The sequence below is a fragment of the Oncorhynchus gorbuscha genome, linkage group LG12 (genome assembly GCF_021184085.1).
Source record: "Oncorhynchus gorbuscha isolate QuinsamMale2020 ecotype Even-year linkage group LG12, OgorEven_v1.0, whole genome shotgun sequence".
NCBI classification, from domain to species: Eukaryota; Metazoa; Chordata; class Actinopteri; order Salmoniformes; family Salmonidae; genus Oncorhynchus; species Oncorhynchus gorbuscha.
The window spans coordinates 25,487,520-25,512,331 of record NC_060184.1 but is presented as its reverse complement, the minus strand read 5'-3'; the positions used below and the strand labels follow the sequence as shown (position 1 = coordinate 25,512,331).

At 44.8% G+C, this 24,812-nt stretch overlaps 1 protein-coding gene across 15 annotated transcripts in view; it reads right to left on the bottom strand.

The window, feature by feature from the left end:
- Nucleotides 1-467: 467 nt before the first annotated feature.
- Nucleotides 468-24,812, bottom strand: part of adgrg6 (adhesion G protein-coupled receptor G6) — a 55,884-nt gene continuing 31,539 nt past the window's right edge. For 14 of the 15 annotated variants that reach the window (XM_046291602.1, XM_046291607.1, XM_046291604.1 and 11 more), the window contains 19 exons: nucleotides 17,637-17,725; nucleotides 17,410-17,462; nucleotides 17,243-17,281; nucleotides 16,936-17,078; nucleotides 16,517-16,628; nucleotides 16,124-16,212; nucleotides 15,621-15,822; nucleotides 15,217-15,382; nucleotides 13,821-13,967; nucleotides 13,380-13,496; nucleotides 10,703-10,748; nucleotides 10,503-10,609; nucleotides 10,266-10,393; nucleotides 9,829-10,097; nucleotides 9,552-9,654; nucleotides 9,039-9,322; nucleotides 8,627-8,728; nucleotides 8,049-8,204; nucleotides 468-2,866 (listed from right to left, as the gene is read on the bottom strand). In XM_046291602.1, coding sequence (XP_046147558.1) covers nucleotides 2,685-2,866; nucleotides 8,049-8,204; nucleotides 8,627-8,728; nucleotides 9,039-9,322; nucleotides 9,552-9,654; nucleotides 9,829-10,097; nucleotides 10,266-10,393; nucleotides 10,503-10,609; nucleotides 10,703-10,748; nucleotides 13,380-13,496; nucleotides 13,821-13,967; nucleotides 15,217-15,382; nucleotides 15,621-15,822; nucleotides 16,124-16,212; nucleotides 16,517-16,628; nucleotides 16,936-17,078; nucleotides 17,243-17,281; nucleotides 17,410-17,462; nucleotides 17,637-17,725 — 2,534 coding nt within the window. In that variant the 3' untranslated portion in view covers nucleotides 468-2,684. Of the gene's footprint in view, nucleotides 2,867-7,724; nucleotides 7,763-8,048; nucleotides 8,205-8,626; nucleotides 8,729-9,038; nucleotides 9,323-9,551; nucleotides 9,655-9,828; nucleotides 10,098-10,265; nucleotides 10,394-10,502; nucleotides 10,610-10,702; nucleotides 10,749-13,379; nucleotides 13,497-13,820; nucleotides 13,968-15,216; nucleotides 15,383-15,620; nucleotides 15,823-16,123; nucleotides 16,213-16,516; nucleotides 16,629-16,935; nucleotides 17,079-17,242; nucleotides 17,282-17,409; nucleotides 17,463-17,636; nucleotides 17,726-24,812 lie in introns of all 15 variants that reach the window. The other variant, XM_046291611.1, reaches the window with a different exon arrangement.

Below are 24,812 nucleotides of genomic sequence, written 5' to 3'. Positions count from 1 at the left end.
CTTCTGGTCAAAATTGTCAGGTCAGTTATGATTACAGTGTAGTTTGTCAACAATAGAAATGTGAATGTTGGCAGGGATGAGGCATCACCTCTCTAAGACTGGACCACAGTGGCTTCCCAGATTATGAGGCATTAAAACACAGTTCCAGAAGTCAAGAAGGGGAAACCATATCATTTCAATGTTTGAGTGTGAAAAATGTTTTGAAACCTGATGTTTCCCTCTTTGACTTCTGGCAGCAAGCATGACTAGAATATCAACCTCTTCCCAGCACATATGCACCAAACCACATATTGGATATTCTGAGTAAACCACATTGTGAAGACTTGGCAACTGTGCAGAGAAGAACAGTCAGTAAGTGTAAATTGAGAATGAATTAAAAAGTCACAACCGTTATGTCTTACAGCAAATTCATCTGGTACATAGAACTTGACATGACAAATATTAGGGTTATGATTAATAGAATTAGCTACTTTTCATTCCCTTTATTGGTGAGACACAACTTGTCAATGCTGTTGAGACATAGAGACAGCTTCATGAAAACATATTCTTGTCAGGAGTTGTGGAAAAACAAACAACAGGGTCTGGAATTGTTTTTAAAAAATAGAACCAGATCAGCCATATTCATCATAGTGATACATCGAAGGTACAGTGTTGGTGTGGATGCAGCCAGAGTGATACATCGAAGGTACAGTGTTGGTGTGGATGCAGCCATAGTGATTTTACAGCTCTGTGTCCCGATTATATTAATAGAGACATGTACAACTGAATCAGAAACAAATCATGCCTGGATTCCCTCTGCATTGATAGAACTAGATAGGATATAACCTAGAAGATCATTTGGAATATTTTATGCAAATACCTATAAAGATGGCAGCGCAGTCATGATCTAATTCGTAGTAAAGCTGAGAACTCCATCGTGTTAGCTCAAACCACTTTGTAATCCCTCCCCACACAATCTTGAATTGAAGACCCTAAATATGTTCAACACGAGATAACCTTTCCAAGCAAAGGTTTCTATCATAACAAATTTGGCCCGAGGGAATTTGTGAGCGATGCTTCAATTATTTTCTTGATGCTGGAAAATAACAATTGAGAGCTCTGACTGCTTCCAAAATAGAACTGTCCCTGTTCACCTGCCCAGGTCAAGATCAATGCTTTGTTTTGTCACCAAGCTGCATCTCTCCAAATCTATCTATCCACGATGAACAACAAATGTAAAAGGCTCTATAGAAATAAATATAACGATACAGTAAAATAACATGATTGTTCCATCGCTTCACAAACACAAAACAATAGCAACATTTAACACAATGCAATATATTCAGTTCCCCTATTGGTGGGAAAAGAAGACTAAGTGAAGTAAGGCAACAATGAAGAGAAAATTAACATTTAGCTGCTTACAAATGTTGGCATTAACTTGGATGAACAAATAATGTCAGTGTTTGTAGTCCCTTTTCAATCAGTACTGTATTATACGTGGTGCTGTGAGTTGTTCTATTGTGAAATGATTCAATGTGGAATGTTTATGAAACTATGAGCTGGATCCAATCCGTATTGCAGAAGACAAAACGTTTTAGCGCAAGTAAAACAAAGGAAATTTCCGAATGCACCAACATATGCTGTGTTTACAATGAACGCTGTCTCTGTGAATGCCGAAACTTTGCCTTGAAATTTGATTCGAGCTATAGTGCGGAACTCCCGCGATACGGATTGAATCTAGGCCTACCTTACCATATCCAGGTTTAATGGCTGGGGTTTGGTAACCTCTATCCATAGAACAGTCAGAGAAATTACACTTGACACACAGATCAAGTTACCAAAATGAAGTAGAAATTAATGGACCAATTCTATACATTCCTTTCTGCATATGTTATTCAGTAGTAGAGCATCTGAAGCTTAATGTTTCAAAAATATACATGCCAAATCATTTCATCATAGTGTTGATGATGATGTTGATTGGTTGACCGTGATAAAGTAAGCACTTTATGCAAAACATCCTCATGTAAGACACTGTAAAGGAGCATAACATTGCTTTCCAGCAAAAAAAGCACACACACAAGATTCACAAATAGACAACTACAAATTAGAACTACACCTAAACTTGATCCATTTTCAACACACATTGACAATGCTGCAGCTTTTAAAAACTCCGTCATGTTAGTCTTTGGGTTTGAAATATAGGCCTATGCCTGAACATTTAGTCCAGATTTGACGTGTTTCCTTCATTGCTGCCCATACTGGAGTTCTACAGACGGCATAATGAGAACGGAACAGCTAAAATGGATGACATTTCTGTACCGGAATGGTGACCCTGCTGAGAATCCTAGGCATGTGCAACACCAACTGAGAAGCAATTATACGGGGGCATATCAGATATACCATCAATATTTACACAACACATAGCCAGTTGAAGATTAGCATCACAGTATGTACATTGCAAACTCCATTCTCTGCTTCTCCGTTTCTTTTCTATAGAACTATACATTTCCCCATTTCTCTTTTCAGTACTGACTGGACCAGCTGATTGAGTCAAATATTATACAGTATACACATATTCATACTACTAGCTACCGTCCTGCTGCTCTGGAGGCTATAACCCTGGGGTGACATTGCGGACTGGGGAGATCACCAAGGGTTAGGGGCTAGCAGCAGCAGGAGGAAGAAGAGAAGAAGTGCTGGGTGGTCTAGAACTTGGTGCTGTGGCTGAAGCTGTCCGACATGATAATGTTCTTGTAGAAGTTGTCGGAGCGCACCGAGCAGTAACCTTTGACCTTGTCAATGACCTGGTGCACGGGGATGATGGAGGAGGAGGCCTCACCCTCCGAGGAGACAGTTTTAGCATTGGTCTGGTTGGCGTACCCTTTACCTGTTAAATATTAAGGAGAGACAAGGTCATGGTTCAGAAAGAACACAATGATCTTTGTGCAGTGCACATTTTTGTATTTTTCTTAAACTCACAATGCCACAAAACAAATGGCTCCAGACAATTGACAAATAAGCAAAGTGAAAAACACATCACTAAGCACATACACAATGTAGATATAAATCTATATATGATTGTGTATATATGATTGTAGGTTGAATATGTGGCACTCATTTTAAACCATTCTAATGCATAGGCTTTGCCAAGATGATTCGCCTGTGTTTGGTGTGTAAAACAGTTTCTTAATCTTGAAAAACGTTTGAGGTTTAGGTTTATGTCTAGTTACTGTTTAAATTGAGTCCCAATATTTTCTGAGCAAAAGTTCACATGCATCTGTGCATTCTTGTGGAAATCATTCCTATACACGCATGCACATTCAAACCACCTTCAAATTCTACCACAACGGACAACTATGCATAACTCTGTGTATCTTGCCAAAATGTTTGAACCATTTTCATCTGTTTTTGTCTTATTCTTGTTTTGTTTGCCAAGTGATAAAATATTTTGGTTGGTCTTTTCCATTTGATAATGTCAAGGCAAAAACATCCATCAAAACTCAATTATTTGAGTGGGTCAACTCAGGAATAACACAGGCTTTGCAATGCAAATACTTTGGCATCTTCAGTGACAGAACATCTGGCTGCCTCCTCACCAGACTGTCAACTCACCATGTATGGGAAAAAACGCGACTAACAATTTAGACTTATCGAGAGAAGAAACATACAGTGCATTCGGAAAGTATTCAGACCCCTTGACTTTTTCCACATTTTGTTACATTACAGCCTTGTTCTAAAATGGATTAAAACGTTTCCCCCCTCATTAATCTACACAAAATAACAGGTTTTTAGATTTTTAGCAAATGTATCAAATAAACTGAAATATCACATTAACATAAGTATTCAGACCCTTTCCTCAGTACTTTGTTGAAGAACCTTTGGCAATATTTACACCCTCGAGTCTTCTTGGGTATGACGCTACAAGCTTGGCACACCTGTATTTCGGGAGTTTCTCCCATTCTTCTCTGCAGATCCTCTCAAACTCTGTCAGGTTGGATGGGGAGAATGGCTACACAGCATTTTTCAGGTCTCTCCAGAGTTGTTAGATCGGGTTCAAGTCCGGGCTCTGGCTGGGCCACTCAAGGACATTCAGAGACTTGTCCCGAAGCAACTCTTGCGTTGTCTTGGCTGTGTGCTTAGGGTCATTGTCCTGTTGGAAGGTGAACCTTCGCCCCAGTCTGAGGTCCTGAGCGCTCTGGAGCAGGTTTTCATCAAGGATCTCTCTGTACTTTGCTACATTCATCTTTCCCTCGATCCTGAGTAGATCCCAGTCCATGCCGCTGAAAAACATCCCCACAGCATGATGCTGCTACCACCATGATTCACTGTAGGGATGATGCCAGGTTTCCTACAGACGTGTGGAAAAGGGGAAGGGGTCTTCATTTTAATACTTTCTGAATGCACTGTATGACTATATATGTCTGCTTTCAGTTCAAGAGACAAACCGCTATAATCACTGTCACATATTATTGGCATTCAGGCCAAATATGTTCAATATTGTGTTCAATATTGGTTTCAGAGAATCTTGTTTCTCATGTTCTGCGAGTCTTTATGTGTCTTTTGGAACAATCCAAGCGGGCAGTCATGTGCCTTTTACTGGAGGAGTGGCTTCTGTCTGGCCACTCTACCATAAAGGCCTGATTGGTGGAGTGCTTCTGTCTGGCCACTACCATAAAGGCCTGATTGGTGGAGTGCTGCAGAGATGGTTGTCCTTCTGGGAAACTGTCACATCTCTGGAGCTCTGTCAGACTGACCATCGGATTTTTGGTCACCTCCCTGACCAAGGCCCTTCTCCCCCGATTGCTCAGTTTGACCGGGCGGCCAGGTCTAGGAAGATTCTTGCTGGTTCCAAACTTCTTCCATTTAAGAATGATGGAGTCCACTGTGCTCTTGGGGACCTTCAATTATGCATAAATGTTTTGCTACCCTTCCCCAGATCTGTGCCTCGACACAATCCTGTCTCTGAGCTCTACAGACAATTCCTTTGACCTCATGGCTTGGGTTTAGCCTTATATAGACAGGTGTTAGCCTTTCAAAATCATGTCCAATCAATTGAATTTACCACAGGTGGACTCCAATCAAGTTGTAGAACGATCAATGGAAACAGGATGCACCTGAGCTCAATTAGTCTCATAGCAAAGGGTCTGAATAGTTATGCAAATAAGGTACTTCTGTTTTTTAGAGTTGCAAAAATTACATTTTTTTGCTTTGTCATTATTGGGTATTGTGTGTAGATTAAGGAGGACATGTTTTTATTTAATACACTTTAGAATAAGGCTGTAACATAACACAATGTGGAAAAAGGGAAGGGGTCTAAATACTTTCTGAATGCACTGTGCAACTATATTAGTCTGCTTTCAGTTCAAGAGATAAACAGCTATAATCACTGTCACATATTAATCACTGGCTATTCATTAAATGTCATCCTCACTTTGATCCTACAAAACTGTTTCTTTCACCAAACCAACATGTCTCAGTGTCATTACTGCTCACTCCATTGCACGTGTCCATCGTAAAGTAATATAAGGTCATCGTTAAAGGCCCAGTGCAGTCATGTGTTTTGTATCATATTGTACAACAGCTGATGAAACTGTTAAACACTGTTAAAGTGTGACCAATTTTATTTGTGTTATTTCCTGATAGTTGCTGGTTGAAAATACAATCTACACGAGACCTTCTAATCAGCCTGTTTGCATGGGCGGTAGTTTCGGCCTGCCTGGTGACATCACCAGGTGGCAAATTGGTTAATATTTCTTTTACCTCTTATTTACAATGACAGCCTACCCCAGCCAAATCCTAACCCGGGCGATGCTGGGCCAACTGTGTGCCCTCTGGGACTCCCAATCACGGCCTGTGATACAGCCTGGAATTGAACCAGGGTCTGTAGTGACGCCTCTAGCACTGAGATGCAATGCCTTAGACCGCTGCGCCACTCAGGAGCCCACTAATAGACCAGACCAATAACAAAGAGCGTTCCAAACCTATCTGCCAACAACAGCTCGGTTTAAGTTTTCCCTCCTCACTCAGACCACTCCCAGACAGCCCTAGCCAAATTCTAGCTTGAGAAATAGTTTTTGTCAATTTTTATGGAAAACTATTACAGTAAGGTACTTTAAAAAATTGTGTTATTTAACCTTTATTTAACTAAGCAAGTCAGTTAAGAACAAATTCTTATTTACATTGACAGCCTACCGGGGCAGAACAATAGATTTTTACCTTGTCAGCTCAAGGATTCAAACCTTTCGGTTACTGGCCCAACACTCTAACCACTAGGCTACCTGCTGCCCCACTTAATTGTTACCTAGAAATGATATGATATTGTGATTTTAAAAAATGACTGCATTGGGCCTTTAAAGTGTGTACACTTTGTATTTAGCTGCTATGTATTTAGGGTTATTGTAGGCCACCTTTTGTTGGCAGTGTGCTTCGCGCATGATGGCCTTTGATTCTCAGGCTGTGACACCCACTGTTTTAAATGTTGTCAGACTAAATCAGTCCATTAGCTGGGGGATGCCATTAATCTTTGGATCAGTCCAATATGACAACATCATATGACAATTACAGATTATCTCACTAACACATCTGGAAGCAATAGGAGAACACACTGCAGCCTAACATGAATGGTTCTCTCTCGAAGCCGTGGCCTACCTCAGCGAGGCAAATAATAGTGAGAGTATCTACGCATGTGGATGCTGACAAATGACCTTTTACATGATCTGAGATCTCTGTGAAATTAAGACCCGAATGATAAGAACATGTTGTAACACGTTGCATACTGTACTTTCATCATTACCATTTCCATTTGTACTATAATAGTCCCTCACTGGCTATTCTAGAGTGTCTGAGTACATTGGGTACATATCAGATTTGAAACATGTGCTAAATATCAGGTAGCCAAGGTACTTCACCATTGAATCATCACAGGGTCTGTGTATAAGCAGGTAATAACGCACAAACATCATGCTTGAATTGTGCATTTGGTTGTACAGTGCGTGACGGTGATCTTCATTCCATTCCGTGGGTCAGGGATGCACACACACACACACACACACACACACACACACACACACACACACACACACACACACACACACACACACACACACACAACAATTTCCCATGTGACGGTGGAATGCTACAAATGCAAGCTGTGTGTTTACTGTGGTATCATTGCTGCTAGCAGAAAACAGAGGCATCCTAGTGGAGCAGAATTAGTGTGGTATGAGAGGGAGACATCCAGAACCGCTGAGAAGGCAAAGGAGCTCACCTGCCAAACTCTCTCATTGGTCAAATCAGTCAAATGTAACTACATCTGTATTTATACAGAACCAAATTAAACATCAATGTTGTTGTAGTATGTTATGTCTGATTACAATCTTGAGATGTTTTACAATGACTTTAGAGAGAACAATGGCAGAATAGAGCTCCTTGTGTTACAGAGTCTTCATGTCACCATTCAATCTGGATTCAATCTAACTATCAAAAGGTAGCATTTTGCATCGAAACCAAATGCACACATGCCAATTTTTATCCTCAACATGTTGTGTTAAATCCAAGATGTCACACAATATTTATATTTCAAACTAGACACATTAGACACACCAGTGTTAAGGATAAGTGCAACCAACAGCTGTTAGGTTGAATCCAGGCCTTCATGTTCTAAAGGTGAAAGGCCAATAACACAACATGACGTCACACTGTAAGAAAGCATGGAGTCAGGCTGGCTTTGATGCAGTTCAGTTTACCTCAGGAGGTTCTCCTTCGTGCTATTGGTGGGCTACATCTACACACACCACAAACATAAATACATACAGGAGATCAGCCACCACGTAGCCCAGGAATGACATATTGTAAACAGAAAAGCAAGAAAATAAATGTTTCACACAGTCCAGCAAATACAAATAGAGGAGAAAGGAAAAGTGTCCAGAGTTAAGTAAAGTATTCTTCTTTTCATAACTACAAAATGTAAACTTTTGTATAAATTAAATGTGGGTCAATGAAAAAGACCAACTGAAAGTAGACAAACGGCTGTGTGTGGCTCAATATTCGACCCTCCCATAGTGTCTTACCTGCATTCCTGCTGCACTTTGCAAAGGGGTTTAGAGTTGCTTTGGCCTTGGAAGTCCAGTTTGCTGTACTGGAGACAAAAGAGCTGGAGGACAGGGACTTCCTCACGGTGTCCGAGCAGGCCTTCTTGGTGTTGTTAGTGGCTGTCTTGCTCCAGTCTGCCATTCAACAAGACACATTTCACAAATGCTTATTTGGGGAAAAAAATCATATAAAGAGTGAAGTGACATTTTATTAGGGCAGGGTTTTACGGAGTTTCTGTTTATTTGATTGCCTATAAATCTAAGACTTCTCAGGTTTTATAACCACGGTTCTTTGTTACTTTGGAAATCTGGAGTCTAACTTGCTACACATGAGTTTCACAGGACTTTCGTTTCAATAGGAATTCTATTAACATTGGACAATATTAAATCAAAAATATTATCTTGTCTTTATCAGCAATATACAAGTACAGTAATTTCCCTCTTCTCATCTAAAGCCTGATATGATGGTAGTATGATAACAGTTCTGAATATCAGGCCATATTCTTCCTGAGAGTAAGAAGAGTCTATTTCTTGTCTGTTTCCTGTCAGATCTTTACCTGAGTTGTCTGACAGGCGGAATCTGCCAAAACACAAGTATCTCCTCCACTGTTTCTGGACATTCTCCTTCAGTGCACAGTGGAATATGAAGATGAATAAACCTGTTGGCCAGAGAAGGACAATAAAGGAAAAAGCTGTTAAATAACAACGAAGATGACAGAGATGACAAACAAAAGAGAGTTTGGGTTGGTGCGGCTTTCAGCTACCAGATGTTGTACTAAGGAGCCCTCTGGTGGAACAAATAGTACATAACATGACAGTGAAGAAACTACTTATAATTCTTAACATATAATACAATACAGACCTGCTTTGTAAAATATTTATTTAAAAAACACACACAAAAAAATACAAATATTCACATATCCTTAATTAGTAACCAACACTACTGTGTATTATCGGGAGGCCCTGTACCCTGCAGTGAGTTGAAGATGGAGAAGAGGTACATGAAGGCCAGGTTGACGGGTCCCCAGGCGAAGAAGGCGAAGCCCCAGGTCATGCCCAGGAGGAAGGTGAGACTGATGACGCTCCTCAGGTTCCTCAGCACCTCCTCACGCAGTGTGTGGTTGCTACGCTTCCCGTTGCGACCGCAGATCTGGATCATAACCACAATGAACATGGCCACGTTCAGGAGGAAGAGGACAGAGAAGTAGCCCACACACGTCACATAGAACACCACCTGGCTCCGGATCCAACAGCTGGAAGGAGGAGGGGGGGGGGGATTAGTAATATTAGATGCAATAGGTTAACTGAAATGTTTTAGCTGGGAGGCTGGATCTATATAACATACTGTATACATACATTAGTCCTGGTCCTATGACTGCCATATGGGAAACATACGCTTGGATTACTCAACTCTAAGACTCCATCTACATACCTTATGTTATGTTTTCTATCCTCTCTCTTGAGCTTTGATGCAGGACTTACAATTCAGAAGAGCCTTGTCCAGTCTCCCCCATTCCATACTGCATTTTCCCGTAGGAGTTTTTGTCAAAAGCTACCACTATGGCCACTATCGCAGCGGGCAGACCTGGAAGTGAGACATGGTAACAACAATTCAGGTGCACCACGATCCAAACAAATGTGAAAATGCCGTGTGGAGCGTAGATAATTCATGCTACCATGCATTTCAATAGGAAGCAAGAATATGACACATACAGCATACTGTATAACAATTAGTTCGTCCAACTTTAGTGACACTTACCCCAGCCGACGATGCAGAACTTGAGGATGTACCTCCGGATGTAGGTGTTGAAGACTTTGACCAGGGCGATGTACATGTGGATGGACTCGAGGCCCATCCAGGTGAAGGATGTGAGCAGGAAGAAGTGGAGGAAGACGGCCACGGCTACACACAGGCCCTCCACATCGAAGGAAGCCAGCCAGCCATCCAACAGGAACACCATGTTGAGGAACAGCAGCGATGTGCTCAGGTTCATCAGGATCTTAGAGGGGTAGTCACGACGTAACTTCCTGTACAAGACATACACTGAATAACACTGTGACGACTACAGCTCTGGTTGTCTTTCTTATAATATCATGGCCAATGACTAGGACCAAGAGTCCAGGTGACGTAGATTCAGAAGACTAGTTATAGGAGTATTTCCTAGTCACATGTAATATGGATGGAAACACACTCACTCAAAGGCAATATAAGTCAGAAGTGTTGCAGCAGAGAAGATGGCTGATATGCCACATCCGATGTAGGTGATGAAAGTGAGAATCTTGGTGTTTTTCTCATCAATCTGTGCAGCAGATCCAGAGATATCCTTCACAGAGAATAAAACAAATCTTAGACACACTAGCCCATTTTATACAAGGAAACACTACTGTTTTAAATGATTCAGAGTTACATTTACATGATTGTATTAGTCTTACCATTAGGATGCCAAAGTGTGTGAGGTGATCACAGAGGCAGATAGTCTTGTTTCTATTGGACATGGGACTAACCCTGCAGCCTTTACTGTTCCAGCCACCTGTACCGTCTTGTGGAAACAAAGATACAGTACATTATACAATTGTATTTGGAGAAATATCTTCTCTTTAAAGTAAAATCAAAATATTTTGTTCAGACTTACTCTTCATGGTGAAATCCCAGAACATGCAGGTTGGCTTTGGTTTTGTCTGAAAGACACAGACACATTTAATCACCGTCTGATAACAGGCAGACGTTCCAGGTGGCAATTTGTATTGTACTACTACTTTAATTGTGGAAGTACCATCAGGAATCAAATATCATCAACTGGGTGGTAACAGAAATGATATTTTTGAGGAATGAGTTTCTTATCAAAATAAGAGGAGGAAAAAAATAAGCGAGGGAGAAAACAAAGAAGAAACAGAGGAGGAACAGAGCATATAGAGAGGAGAGGAGAGGAGAGGTGAAGAGAGGAGAGGTGAAGAGAGGAGAGGTGAAGAGAGGAGAGGAGAGGAGAGGAGAGGAGAGGAGAGGAGAGGAGAGGTGAAGAGAGGTGAAGAGAGGTGAAGAGAGGTGAAGAGAGGTGAAGAGAGGTGAAGAGAGGAGAGGAGAGGTGAAGAGAGGAGAGGAGAGGAGAGGAGAGGTGAAGAGAGGTGAAGAGAGGTGAAGAGAGGTGAAGAGAGGTGAAGAGAGGTGAAGAGAGGTGAAGAGAGGAGAGGAGAGGTGAAGAGAGGTGAAGAGAGGTGAAGAGAGGTGAAGAGAGGTGAAGAGAGGAGAGGAGAGGTGAAGAGAGGAGAGGAGAGGAGAGGTGAAGAGAGGAGAGGAGAGGAGAGGAGAGGTGAGGTGAGGAGAGGAGAGGAGAGGTGAGGAGAGGAGAGGTGAGGAGAACAGAGGTGAAGAGAGAGAGGAGAGGTGAGGTGAGGAGAGAGGAGAGAACAGAGGAGAACAGAGGTGAGGTGAGGAGAACAGAGGAGAGGTGAGGTGAGGAGAACAGAGGAGAGGAGAGGTGAGGTGAGGTGAGGAGAGGAGAGGAGAGGAGAGAAGAGGAGAGGAGAGGTGAAGAGAGGTGAAGAGAGGAGAGGAGAGGGAGAACAGAGGAGAACAGAGGAGAGGTGAGGTGAGGAGAACAGAGGAGAGGAGAGGTGATGTGAGGAGAGGAGAGGAGAGGTGAGGAGAGGAGAGGAGAGGAGAGGGAGGAGAGAGAGGAGAGGAGAGAGGTGAGGAGAACAGAGGTGAGGAGAGGAGAGGAGAGGTGAGGAGAGGAGAGGAGAGGTGAGGGAGAGCAGAGGTGAGGAGAAGAGGAGAGGTGAAGAGAGGTGAAGAGGGTGAAGAGTGGTGAAGAGAGGTGAAGAGAGGTGAAGAGAGAGAGAGGAGAGGAGAGGAGAGGAGAGGAGGAGAGAGAGGTGAGGAGAGCAGAGGAGAGGAGAGGAGAGGTGAGGAGAACAGAGGAGAACAGAGGAGAACAGAGGAGAACAGAGGTGAACAGAGGGAGGAGAGCAGAGAACAGAGGAGAACAGAGGAGAACAGAGGTGAACAGAGGAGAACAGAGGAGAACAGAGGAACAGAGGGGGAGGAGAGGAGAGGAGAGGAGAGGAGAGAGGGAGAGGAGAGGACAGAGGTGAGAGGAGAGGAACAGAGATGAGAGTGAGAGAACAGAGGAGAGGAGAGGAGAGGAGAGGTGAAGAGAGGTGAAGAGAGGTGAGGAGAACAGAGGTGAGGAGAACAGAGGTGAGGAGAACAGAGATGAGGAGAACAGAGATGAGGTGAGAAGAACAGAGGTGAGGTGAGGAGAACAGAGGTGAGGAGAGCAGAGGTGAGGAGAGCAGAGGTGAGGAGAACAGAGGTGAGGTGAGGAGAGTAGAGGTGAGGAGAACAGAGGTGAGGAGAACAGAGGTGAGGAGAGCAGAGGTGAGGAGAACAGAGGTGAGGTGAGGAGAACAGAGGTGAGGAGAGCAGAGGTGAGGAGAGTAGAGGTGAGGAGAACAGAGGTGAGGTGAGGAGAGTAGAGGTGAGGAGAGCAGAGGTGAGGAGAGTAGAGGTGAGGAGAGTAGAGGTGAGGAGAACAGAGGTGAGGAGAACAGAGGTGAGGAGAGCAGAGGTGAGGAGAGCAGAGGTGAGAAGAGCAGAGGTGAGGAGAACAGAGGTGAGGAGAACAGAGGTGAGGTGAGAAGAACAGAGGTGAGGTGAGGAGAACAGAGGTGAGGAGAGCAGAGGTGAGGAGAACAGAGGTGAGGAGAGCAGAGGTGAGGAGAACAGAGGTGAGGTGAGGAGAGTAGAGGTGAGGAGAACAGAGGTGAGGAGAGTAGAGGTGAGGAGAACAGAGGTGAGGAGAGCAGAGGTGAGGAGAGCAGAGGTGAGGAGAACAGAGGTGAGGTGAGGAGAGGAGAGGAGAGGAGAGGAGAGGTGAGGAGAGGTGAGGTGAGTAGAGGTGAGGAGAGCAGAGGTGAGGAGAACAGAGGTGAGGAGAACAGAGGTGAGGTGAGGAGAGTAGAGGGGAGGAGAGTAGAGGTGAGGAGAGTAGAGGTGAGGAGAGCAGAGGTGAGGTGAGGAGAGTAGAGGTGAGGAGAGCAGAGGTGAGGAGAGTAGAGGTGAGGAGAACAGAGGTGAGGTGAGGAGAGTAGAGGTGAGGAGAGCAGAGGTGAGGAGAGCAGAGGTGAGGAGAACAGAGGTGAGGAGAACAGAGGTGAGGAGAACAGAGGTGAGGAGAGCAGAGGGGAGGAGAGCAGAGGTGAGGAGAGCAGAGGTGAGGAGAACAGAGGTGAGGAGAACAGAGGTGAGGAGAGCAGAGGTGAGGAGAGCAGAGGTGAGGAGAGCAGAGGTGAGGAGAGCGGGTAGACTACCTGGTAGTTCAGGTGTGCTATCTCAATCTCCACGGGATCCTGCAGGTTACTGATGGAGTAATTGCCCACACTGCTGGCCACAACATAGCTGTTAAGAGATAGCTCGTCCTGTTTATCCTGAGAATGATCAAAGAAAAGTTCAATTTTGAAATATAAAAACATGCCACTGAAAACTGTAAATTCACAAACCAGGCATACGAATCACCATGCATTAGTAGGAAGCAATAAAATAAAGTACAACACACTGTACAGACACACCAAATTTGTTGAGTTGCATGAAAAAGAGCTATAAACCTGGACATGTCACTCATAACTATAGATTTACATACCAGACACATGAGTCACCATCCATGAAAAGGATGCGTGTGAAATGAAAACATACTGTTATATGCTGAAAGGACACACTAAATCAGATACATTCCATCTAAAACATGTATAAACCTGGAATAGTCCTGTTTTGCGGAAGAACATGAAGTTGATCCTGGAGACAGCAGCAATCTCAGCATTGGTCAGGGTCAGGTTGTTGAGCAGTGTAGCTGGCAGTGTGACCTGAGCCAGGGGGTTCAGCTGATCCGACTTAAAGGCAATCTGGTGGCAGAGAAGCTAGTTAGACCATTGGCTTTACAATAGACAATCCTATGTGACAGTATTTGACTTGCCAATGTAGACAGGTGCCTGCTGACTAATATGCTGATTATATAACGAGTCCCTTGCTGTACCATCTGGAGGTCCTTTCCAAACCTCTGGCGTCCCCGTGCCCTGACATGCCACCACACGTGTCTTGTCACATCATTTACATGATTCACAACATGTGGTGGAGTATGATTAAAGTGTGCCCTTTCTGCTGGCACAGCACAACACCAGCACAGCATTAGTACAGCATTGACACGTAAAGGCAAAGTTATAGGGTAAAACACGTGAACCAAAGTGACAATACAGGAAATCAAGAGAGAGGGGCTGTGGTGGACTCGGCTTGCTAGTTAGTCAGCTGAATCATATTTGCTTAACTCTATGATCCTACTGTTAATGACTTAAACAAATATACATCCTCCCATTTATGTTACATGGACTCAACAGGTCTGATGGGTTGGGAGTCACCTTTAACACTGAACGAGAGTTTCCTCGGGAAGGCTTTCCTGGAAGCCCCGGCTGACTGGTTGACTGGCTGACTGGCGGACTGGCGGACTGGCTGACTGGTTGACTGGCTGACTGGTTGACTGGCTGACTGGCTGACTGGCTGACTGGCTGACTGGCTGACTGGCTGACTGGCTGACTGGTTGACTGGCTGACTGGCTGACTGGCTGACTGGCTGACTGGCTGACTGGCTGACTGGCTGACTGGCTGACTGGCTGACTGGCTGACTGGCTGACTGGCTGACTGGCTGACTGGCTGACTGGCTGACTGGCGGACTGGCGGACTGGCGGACTGGCGGACTGGCGGACTGGCTGACTGGCTGACTGGCTGACTGGCTGACTGGCTGACTGGCTGACTGGTGGACTGGCTGACTGGTGGACTGGCTGACTGGTGGACTGGCTGACTGGCTCACACACACAGTAGGAGTAGTGGTGGGGCATAACAACCCCTATTGACTCTCAGGGCACATTGACTGTGAATGAAACAACAACTGCCAGGTATGGATGTTATGAGCTTTGTGCACAGCAGAGACATATATATATATATAGTAGGAATCAAATATCATCAACTGGGTGGTAACAAAAAAAAACATGTTTTACCTATGTGGAATGAGTTCATTATCATAATACAGTACAGTGCAGCAGATAATACTAATCTCTATAACTCTTGTGTATAACACTGACCCTAACTGTTTAGTGAGTACCTGGAGGTCTGTGGAGTTGGGGTGTATGAAGGCACTGAAGGAGGTCCCATTGAACTTGCTGTAGTTGAGGGCTGAAATTCCCAGAGCCAGATTTTTAGAGGTTATGTTTTCTGTAGGCCCATCAAACTCTATCTTCTGAACCAGCTCATCCACGGTCTTCAATGTGCTACACATAGATAGAGAGACATTTAGGGGTTATCACAAAAATGGACTTTCACTAGTGTATCACAGTACTTTGGTACTTTGGTACAAAGAGACCACACAGACCCCATACAGTAGATCTACCTGCGAGATATAGTCATCAGTCATGTATGTATCCCTCCCAGCATGCTGGACACTCAGTAAGAGGTGAGTTCTGAGGAGAGGAAAGACAATCGCAATGGGAGCAGAGAGGAGTATCTTACCACGCTGAGGATGTAACCAGGGCTGACACGGAGCTGGTCATCACGTTAGAGAGGATGCTAACTACGGTTTTGGCCAGATGGGTGTTGATCTTGGCCACTTTGACCAGCTCCTTAACCTTTCCCACCACCTTGAACACCTCGTCTGCGGAGAGCTCGTTGTTGGTGATTTTATCAAGTTGGAGGGCGACTTCGGCAGCATTCTCTGTTCGGAGACAGTTAGAAGGGAGACTGATAAACAACTAGAGAGCTCTCCTTGGGCTGTCAATAGACACGTATTATCAGCTGTCTGATGACTGCCCACTGTCTGCCACGGTGAGGGCGTTTACACACGTTTTATCTCTAAAATTGCATCTCAGTGGGCATCTCTGTCCCTCTATGTCTCCAAGAGCAGTGTGTTGAGATCAAATACATCTCAAGTATTCATTCGGGCAGCCGTTTTGATTTCATCTGCTGTGGAGTCATTAAAGTGATTTTGAGAGAGCGTGAAGATGTCTGTGGCCTACCTGCTGACACTTTGATGTTATCGATAGCAATGCAATTCCTGAGGTCTGGGGCGCACCAAAACGCTGTGTAATTCAGGGGGCTGATCACACTGGGGATAAACAAACACAGAATGCAATCTGGTATTTTGAGGAAAGATAAATGACCTCAACAAATGAATGCGTTCATTGTCAGAATGTCAGCAATGTCAAGTTCTTAGATCTTTTAAAAGCAGACTGATATCCCATTGATATCCCACTGATATCCCACTGATATCCCACTGATATCCCACTGATATCCCACTGATATCCCACTGAAATGGGTGAAATGTAATATTCTTGGAAATGAAAATGAACTTGCTAATTGTTTGTATAAAGATAGGACATCATTTGATACAGTGAATGTGTCAGTCTCACCATGTTCTGGATGCAGTCTGGTCTTTGTTGGGGAAACAGGGGATGTACTGAGTGACCGTTGGTCTGCTCTCTGGCCAGATGTAATGGAGGGGAGTTTCCCCCGTGCAGTTCTCTGAATGACAGAGAAAAGCATGCAGCAGAACATTTTTAACACTGCACACCAGCAATATATTAAGATCCAATGACTACAATAAGATGTTCAGAAACCTTCGAGGCATTCACATTTCAAACCTAATCTAATTAGGAGGTGCTTTAGAGTCGATGTGTAACCGTGCGCTGTGAAATTGGGTTCTTTCTCTGGGCTATGTGAGGGTCATGTTTTTGTGATCTTGGCGAGGATCGCTGCCCCAGTCACTTCCTGCAGTAAGAAGGGAGGCATTGAAGTGATTTAAATGGGACTGGGTGAGATCAGGTCCTACCGACAGACTGCACGGCGACAGTGTCTAGCTCCAGTCTGTTGCTGATGCTGGTGCCGCTTCGGCCCATCCTGGTGGAGATGGCAGCTTCTCCCAGGGTCACGTTGGTGGTGGTCTTGTAGACCAGCAGGGCCCGGCAGGTGTATCTGGAGGGTGGAGAAGGAAGAGGAAGACGGGTGGGGAAGAATGAAGAGGGAAGAAGAGTAGCAGGATACTTAATTCACATGGAAAGGCAGACATTTTCCCGAGTCACGTGATGTGGTCAGGAACAACTCCCTACCTACTATACCATATTAAATATTGTCTTTACCTTTTACTCTCTAGCTGTAAGTCACTGCAAGGCTGGACACTGGGAACAAGATAAAAAGGAGATGGAGGGCGATCAACATTATTGATCTGTAATACAGCTCTAAAGAAAACTACATAGAATGGACATGGAGCTGCATTTTATGGTGGTACAAAGATCTAATTGCTTACCTGACATTAGCGACATAGACCATGTGTGTCCAGTTTTGGAAGGTTTGATTGAGCTGTAAATGAGCCAGTAAAACAGTGAAGTTCTCACCTAGCCATCTTAAGATGACTGCACTAATTGTAATGCACTATAAGAGCGTCTGCTAAATGTAAATGGGATGAATTCAGTTCATCTTGTATTCTATTGATGATTTGATACAAGATGAATTGAACATGACCAGAAGCCTTACCCATTGTGCAACAGATTTCTCAACATCAGACTCTCTTACGTCGGCCTCCTTGTCACGGACAAGAAAGAAGATCCTGTAGAAAAGACCCTCTGCAATTGAAAAGAAAACACATCAATCTATATTTGACGCAGTTCATTTTACAACTCTCGATGGAACACGTGCCTGTGCTGCATAGCAGGAGTGCAAGGGTTGAGACAATTGAGTTAAGCAAAATCCAATTTCATACGACAAATGATGTTGACAAGCTGTTCCTCCACGGAATAAAAAACTTGGGGGGTTTTCATAAGGAAGAGGCTAAATTAAAATACTCTGTTATCATCCTAGATGACAGTAATCAAAATAGAACTAATAGATATAGTACATGCCATTATATGACTGATCTGTATTCAGTGCCAAAATGATTGATTGTAAATGAGAGCATGTACTGTGTAGTACATCACTCTGTTTGACCGTGTTGGTGATCTGCTGCTATGCCTCACAGCCATCACAAGATGGCTCCCAAGCCTCTTCTGTTGTTACTGCTGATCTTAGTACAGTACAATGCTGTTTCTAATCCATATCAAAACTTTTCTTCCGAGACTCCAGTAATTAGAGATTCGGTAGATAGGTCACCTCAGAAAGTTCTGAAGTATTCAAAAAGATATATATATATATATATGTATTTATCTTTGTTGATCAAGAGTGTTCTTTTTTTCATCGATTTTCTATCGTAGAGCAATAACAGATTACATTTAGAGCAGCAGTTATTTGCTCTAAAATCAAATGATAACAGTATTGGAAGTCTCCCAAAAAACATGTATTATTAAAAACTTGAAAATCACAAGATGAGAGCTGGGCCCCATCAGCAGAGAAGAGGCCATTCTAGAGTTCAGTGATTTGTCACCTACAGTACACGCCAATGTTAATGTTCTACGGCAGGTAGGTGTTTAGGGCCGTAAGAGGCTGGTAGGTGAGGGTATCGGTGAACTGGATATTTGGAGAAACAGTTGGCTGTTTATTAGCAGTGGTGAGTTGTGTGTATGTGGCAGACTGTGTGTTTGAGGCAGAAGGAGGCTGCATAATTGTGGTAACAGTGGTGGGCTGTATAATTGCAGCCTAATGGTGAGGTTACCAGAGGCAGCAGCAGTGAGCTGTGTGCCTGGGGAAGTGGACAATGCTGTGTTCTCTCTGCTCTCTTCAGGCCAGGCCAGTGTTCCATCAGTTCCAGCAGGCTGAGTTGGCTCTGACTGGCTGCCAGTGAGTGTAGAGGATTGTCGGAATGCAGCCATTGGTCTGGTGGGCAGTGAGGCGCTAGCTCTCCAATACGAGGAGCGTTTGTTGTCATCGGTCTGTGGAATACGGGAGATTCGGAAGCATCTGACATGAGCTGATCTGACCTGGAGGTCATGGCGGAGAGTGTGTGTCTGTGTGAATCACACAACCAAGACCGCTGACCGGCCGTGACCAGCCTAATTCATGCATATATGCCTGCCGCTGCGGTTCATGGGTAACAACGTTGCCATATTCTGACGATGTGCTGCTGATGTATGGCGTTGGCAGGGCTGGAGAGGGAGAGGGGGCTAACATGGAGGAGGAGAGGGCTGGTCTGGGAGACATATTCAGATCCATCATCATAGTTGTGTAAGGTCCCATGGTATCCAAGCTGGGATACAGATGGGTTGCTCTGTGTGCTGGGGCGGAAGAGAGAGATCGGAGATGGAGAGGAGGAAGAGCCACTTACGGGTGACGTGGACTTCCTCTCCTTACTCTGGAGCCGAGTGTCTCTCCATCCCATCTTTACTTTCCCATTGGGTAAAAGTGGTGATATGAAGCTTCTCTGGCAAGGCTGTCTCAGACAGGGGGACAGAGCTGAGAGAGACCAAGCTGAATGTGGTGGGCAACACATCCATCCACTCCTGTCTGCTTGGGGAGATTGGGAGGTCCTTCTGTAGCTCAGTTGGTAGAGCATGGCGCTTGTAACGCCAGGGTAGTGGGTTCGATTCCCGGGACCTCCCATACGTAGAATGTATGCACACATGACTGTAAGTCGCTTTGGATAAAAGCGTCTGCTAAATGGTATATATATTGTATTAGGAGCTGAGGACTGAGAGGAGGCCCTTTCGTCTGGCATGGTGGCTGGGAGGAGCGCCTGGTGGTGTAGTTGTTCTGTGATAGGAGTGACAAATAGATGGGATGTACGTGACAAACCTCTCAAATTAGCACTGAGTGGATAAAAGCACTCTTTCCTGTCTGTGCTGCCCAACATACTGCTGTCTGACACATTGTCCATAAATTTGATGATTGCTCCAGAGCTAGAGGTGAATCTAACCTTATCCCCTCATTCACTGGCAATACTCTCACTTAGTACCCTACTGTCCACAAGATGAGAGTTAGTTGAGAAGGAACTCAACTGATACCTTATACCACACACCACTGTGACCTGTATGCTCTAGTCGGCTGGCCCTCGTTACATATTCGTCGCCAGACCCACTGGTTCCAGGTCATCTATAAGTTTATGCTAGGTAAAGCTCCGCCTTATCTCAGCTCACTGGTCACGATAACAACACCCACCCGTAGTACACGTTCCAGCAGGTATATCTCACTGATCATCCCCAAAGCCAACACGTCGTTTTGGCCGCCTTTCCTTCCAGTTCTCTGCTGCCAGTGACTGGAACGAATTGCAAAAATCGCTGAAGCTGGTGACTTTTTTTTCCCTCACCAACTTTAAACATCAACTATCTGAGCAGCTAACCAATCGCTGCAGCTGTACATAGTCCATCCAATCTACCTACCTCACCCCCATACTGTTTTTATTTACTTTTCTGCTCTTTTGCACACCAGTATCTCTACTTGCACATCATCATCTGCTCATTTATCACTCCAGTGTTAATGTGCTAAATTGTAATTATTCGCTCCTATGACCTATTTATTGCCTACTTCCTCATGCCTTTTGCACACACTGTATATAGACTTTATTTTTTTCCTACTGTGTCATTGACTTGTTTATTTACATTTACATTTAAGTCATTTAGCAGACGCTCTTATCCAGAGCGACTTACAAATTGGTGCATTCACCTTATGACATCCAGTGGGACAGTCACTTAACAATAGAGCATCTAAAACTTAGGGGGGGTGGGGTGAGAGGGATTACTTAACCTATCCTAGGTATTCCTTAAAGAGGTGGGGTTTATTGTTGTTTATTGTTTATTTACGTATAACTCTGTGTTGTTGTCTGTGTCACACTGCTTTGCTTTATCTTGGCCAGGTCGCAGTTGTAAATGAGAACTTGTTCTCAACTGGCCTACCTGGTTAAATAAAGGTGAAATAAAACACAATATTAAAGAGGGTAAAACCAGGTCACTGTGGTGTTTGTCAGAGGAAGAGAGGCGTGTTTCCTCAAGGACAGGTGTTAGAGCTGTTTTAAGGACTGACAGAGACAGTGGACTGGGCCTTGTGCCCTCCCGCTTCAATAAATCACTTTGAACCTCCATTGAAGGCTGCAGCACACTCGCCTGTGAACTCTCCAAGAGCACCGGGTCGGTCTCAGTGGCAGCTAGCCTTACGTGTCCTGAATGACTAACATCACTGCGGATGGGTAAGGAGGAGAACGCAGGGTAGGGAGAGGTGGGGTGAGGTATGGTTGGAGTAGAGTGGAGGGAGTTAGGGACCGATAAATCTGTAATCACAACTGGCTATCTGGAGGCTGGAGCTGCTGCAGTGTAGTAGACATGGTAGGTATGGGAGTAGGTTACGGTGTAGTAGACTGTTGGTCTGGAGATCTCCATTGTGAGGTCACTTTCAGAGATCATCTTGATCCTCATAGACACTCTGAGCTCTGCTATTGTTAATAATGAGGGAGACTGTGTGGCGATATTTCAGTGGGCCTGTGTGATTCTCTCTGCTTTTTGCTCACTGAAGCCGCTGCTTGGTCGGGCCTGATCCATTTGCACACCTGTCTTGTCTGGAGCCGTGCTGAAAAGAGGGATTTGAGTCCAGCTGCTGTGTGCTGCCACCACCCCACCCTGCTCCCCAGTCCCAGCCTCTCCTCCAGCCTCTGCCAGAGTGCCTCCTGCCAACGCCTCCCAGGGTAAACTGGGCTCTGATTGATTGTGTAAATGTTCCCCTCCTCCCCAGCAGTAACAGAGCCACCCATAGTCACACGGTCTGGGCCCTCAGTGCTGACTCCAGCCCCAGTGTGGGAAAGGTTGTGTGGGCCAGAGGCAGCCAGAGCCAGGCCTTCATCCAGGGAGTAGGGTGAGTCATATTGGAAGAGGCTGAAGGGGTTGTCCCCTAGGTCCAGGTCGTAAATGAATGGCTCAAAGCCTGATGTGTCCTCCACCAGGGGCTTAGTCCAGTTCACAGTGCTGCTGCTGTTCTCTCTGCTGGGACTCAGTGGCACCCAGTGGTGGGGGCCATGGGCTTACTCTTCTTACGGTTGCTGAGTGATGCTGATGCCGCTGCTGGGAAAGATTCCAGGTCCTCCTCATCAATACTGTTCTCAACATCCACCGGTCGCCCTGGGAACAACCCCTGGGGACTGGTCGTGTCCCTGGATACGGCGTGTCTTACTGGCCACCAGCGCTGTTGTTGTTGTGATCACCTTGGGTACAGGAGGAGGCTTGGACGGCTAGAGGATGGGTCTGATGGTGGCCTCAGGTTTCTTCCTCACGGGCCAGAAGAGGGGGATAGAGATGTAGCCCAGTGAGGTTATAGAGCTGTGGGGACCAGGCAGGACGTGAGGCCTGGTGTGGGGGGGGGGGGGGCACTGGCCAGGGGGGTGAGCCAGAGCAAAGACCACAGATACACTGTTCTCTCCTTGTCTGTGGCGCACCAGTCCAGTCAATGTAAAAAGCAGGTTACATATTTTAAATACAGACTGACATCCAGCATATACTGTAGCTGAATAAACAAATACAAAATAGTAGCTGCTGTATGGAAGAATACAATATTAGGATCACCTAGATTTATGGCAGTTAACTAGACCTTCATTTTGAGTTGACAGAAAAGATACAGATATTGTCAAATGCATTTTGGCTGAGGACAGGATAGAGTGAGAGTGAGAGGCAAGCAGACAGGTTGAGGCAGGCTGAGAGAGAGAACAGTTTGCCAAAGGAAGCTGCTGCGTCTCACTACAAACAAGTCAAGGAGATGTGTGTGTCTTACCCAGGGTAATGATGTTGGTGGACAAGACAGTAGAAGACAGGTTAGTCGAGGACGGTGGTGTAGTAGTGGCTTCAGACAATGTTAGCAAGAGTGACAGCACAACTAAGTCAGCAAGGAGAGTATATCTCAAGATTTCCTAAGTGTATGTTTTACCCAGCTGGGTGGAATCTGAGCAATGACAGAGGACATGATAGTAGAAGAAACCAAGAACAAAGTAAAAGCTTCAACTACTGAAGAAGTGGAAGCTAGAAATAGTATGTGATTAGTCAAGTGTCTCATTTTGAAGCTGTGTATAGTAACTACTTCTGAAACCGTTATAAACACATCCTAAAACCTTGTGACGTCTAGTCTACCTTGATTATATTAGTAATTAGTCATTTGGATACCAAACATAGAAAAATAGAGGCCCCATGTCTTCAGACTACACTTTGAGGTATTTTTGCACAAAGTGCTTGAAGGTTACAGTGATAGAGGCAAGGTGTACTGAACAAAGGTATACAGTAGAATTTTTTCTGTTAAGCCTTACTCGGAGTAGTAGTGATGTTAGCTGGTGTGTTAGTGGTCGTAGTGATGTTAGCTGGTGTGTTAGTGGTCGTAGTGATGTTAGCTGGTGTGTTAGTGGTCGTAGTGATGTTAGCTGGTGTGTTAGTGGTAGTAGTGATGTTAGCTGGTGTGTTAGTGGTAGTAGTGATGTTAGCTGGTGTGTTAGTGGTAGTGGTGATGTTAGCTGGTGTGTTAGTGGTAGTGGTGATGTTAGCTGGTGTGTTAGTGGTAGTGGTGATGTTAGCTGGTGTGTTAGTGGTAGTGGTGATGTTAGCTGGTGTGTTAGTGGTAGTGGTGATGTTAGCTGGTGTGTTAGTGGTAGTAGTGATGTTAGCTGGTGTGTTAGTGGTAGTGGTGATGTTAGCTGGTGTGTTAGTGGTAGTGTTGATGTTAGCTGGTGTGTTAGTGGTAGTGGTGATGTTAGCTGGTGTGTTAGTGGTAGTGGTGATGTTAGCTGGTGTGTTAGTGGTAGTAGTGATGTTAGCTGGTGTGTTAGTGGTAGTGGTGATGTTAGCTGGTGTGTTAGTGGTAGTGGTGATGTTAGCTGGTGTGTTAGTGGTAGTGGTGATGTTAGCTGGTGTGTTAGTGGTAGTGGTGATGTTAGCTGGTGTGTTAGTGGTAGTGGTGATGTTAGCTGGTGTGTTAGTGCTAGTGGTGATGTTAGCTGGTGTGTTAGTGGTAGTGGTGATGTTAGCTGGTGTGTTAGTGGTAGTAGTGATGTTAACTGGTGTGTTAGTGGTAGTGGTGATGTTAGCTGGTGTGTTAGTGGTAGTGGTGATGTTAGCTGGTGTGTTAGTGGTAGTGGTGATGTTAGCTGGTGTGTTAGTGGTCGTAGTGATGTTAGCTGGTGTGTTAGTGGTCGTAGTGATGTTAGCTGGTGTGTTAGTGGTCGTAGTGATGTTAGCTGGTGTGTTAGTGGTAGTAGTGATGTTAGCTGGTGTGTTAGTGGTAGTAGTGATGTTAGCTGGTGTGTTAGTGGTAGTAGTGATGTTAGCTGGTGTGTTAGTGGTGATGTTAGCTGGTGTGTTAGTGGTAGTGGTGATGTTAGTGGTAGTGGTGATGTTAGCTGGTGTGTTAGTGGTAGTGGTGATGTTAGCTGGTGTGTTAGTGGTAGTGGTGATGTTAGCTGGTGTGTTAGTGGTAGTGGTGATGTTAGCTGGTGTGTTAGTGGTAGTGGTGATGTTAGCTGGTGTGTTAGTGGTAGTAGTGATGTTAGCTGGTGTGTTAGTGGTGATGTTAGCTGGTGTGTTAGTGGTAGTAGTGATGTTAGCTGGTGTGTTAGTGGTAGTGGTGATGTTAGTGGTAGTGGTGATGTTAGTGGTAGTGGTGATGTTAGCTGGTGTGTTAGTGGTAGTGGTGATGTTAGCTGGTGTGTTAGTGGTAGTGGTGATGTTAGCTGGTGTGTTAGTGGTAGTAGTGATGTTAGCTGGTGTGTTAGTGGTGATGTTAGCTGGTGTGTTAGTGGTAGTGGTGATGTTAGTGGTAGTGGTG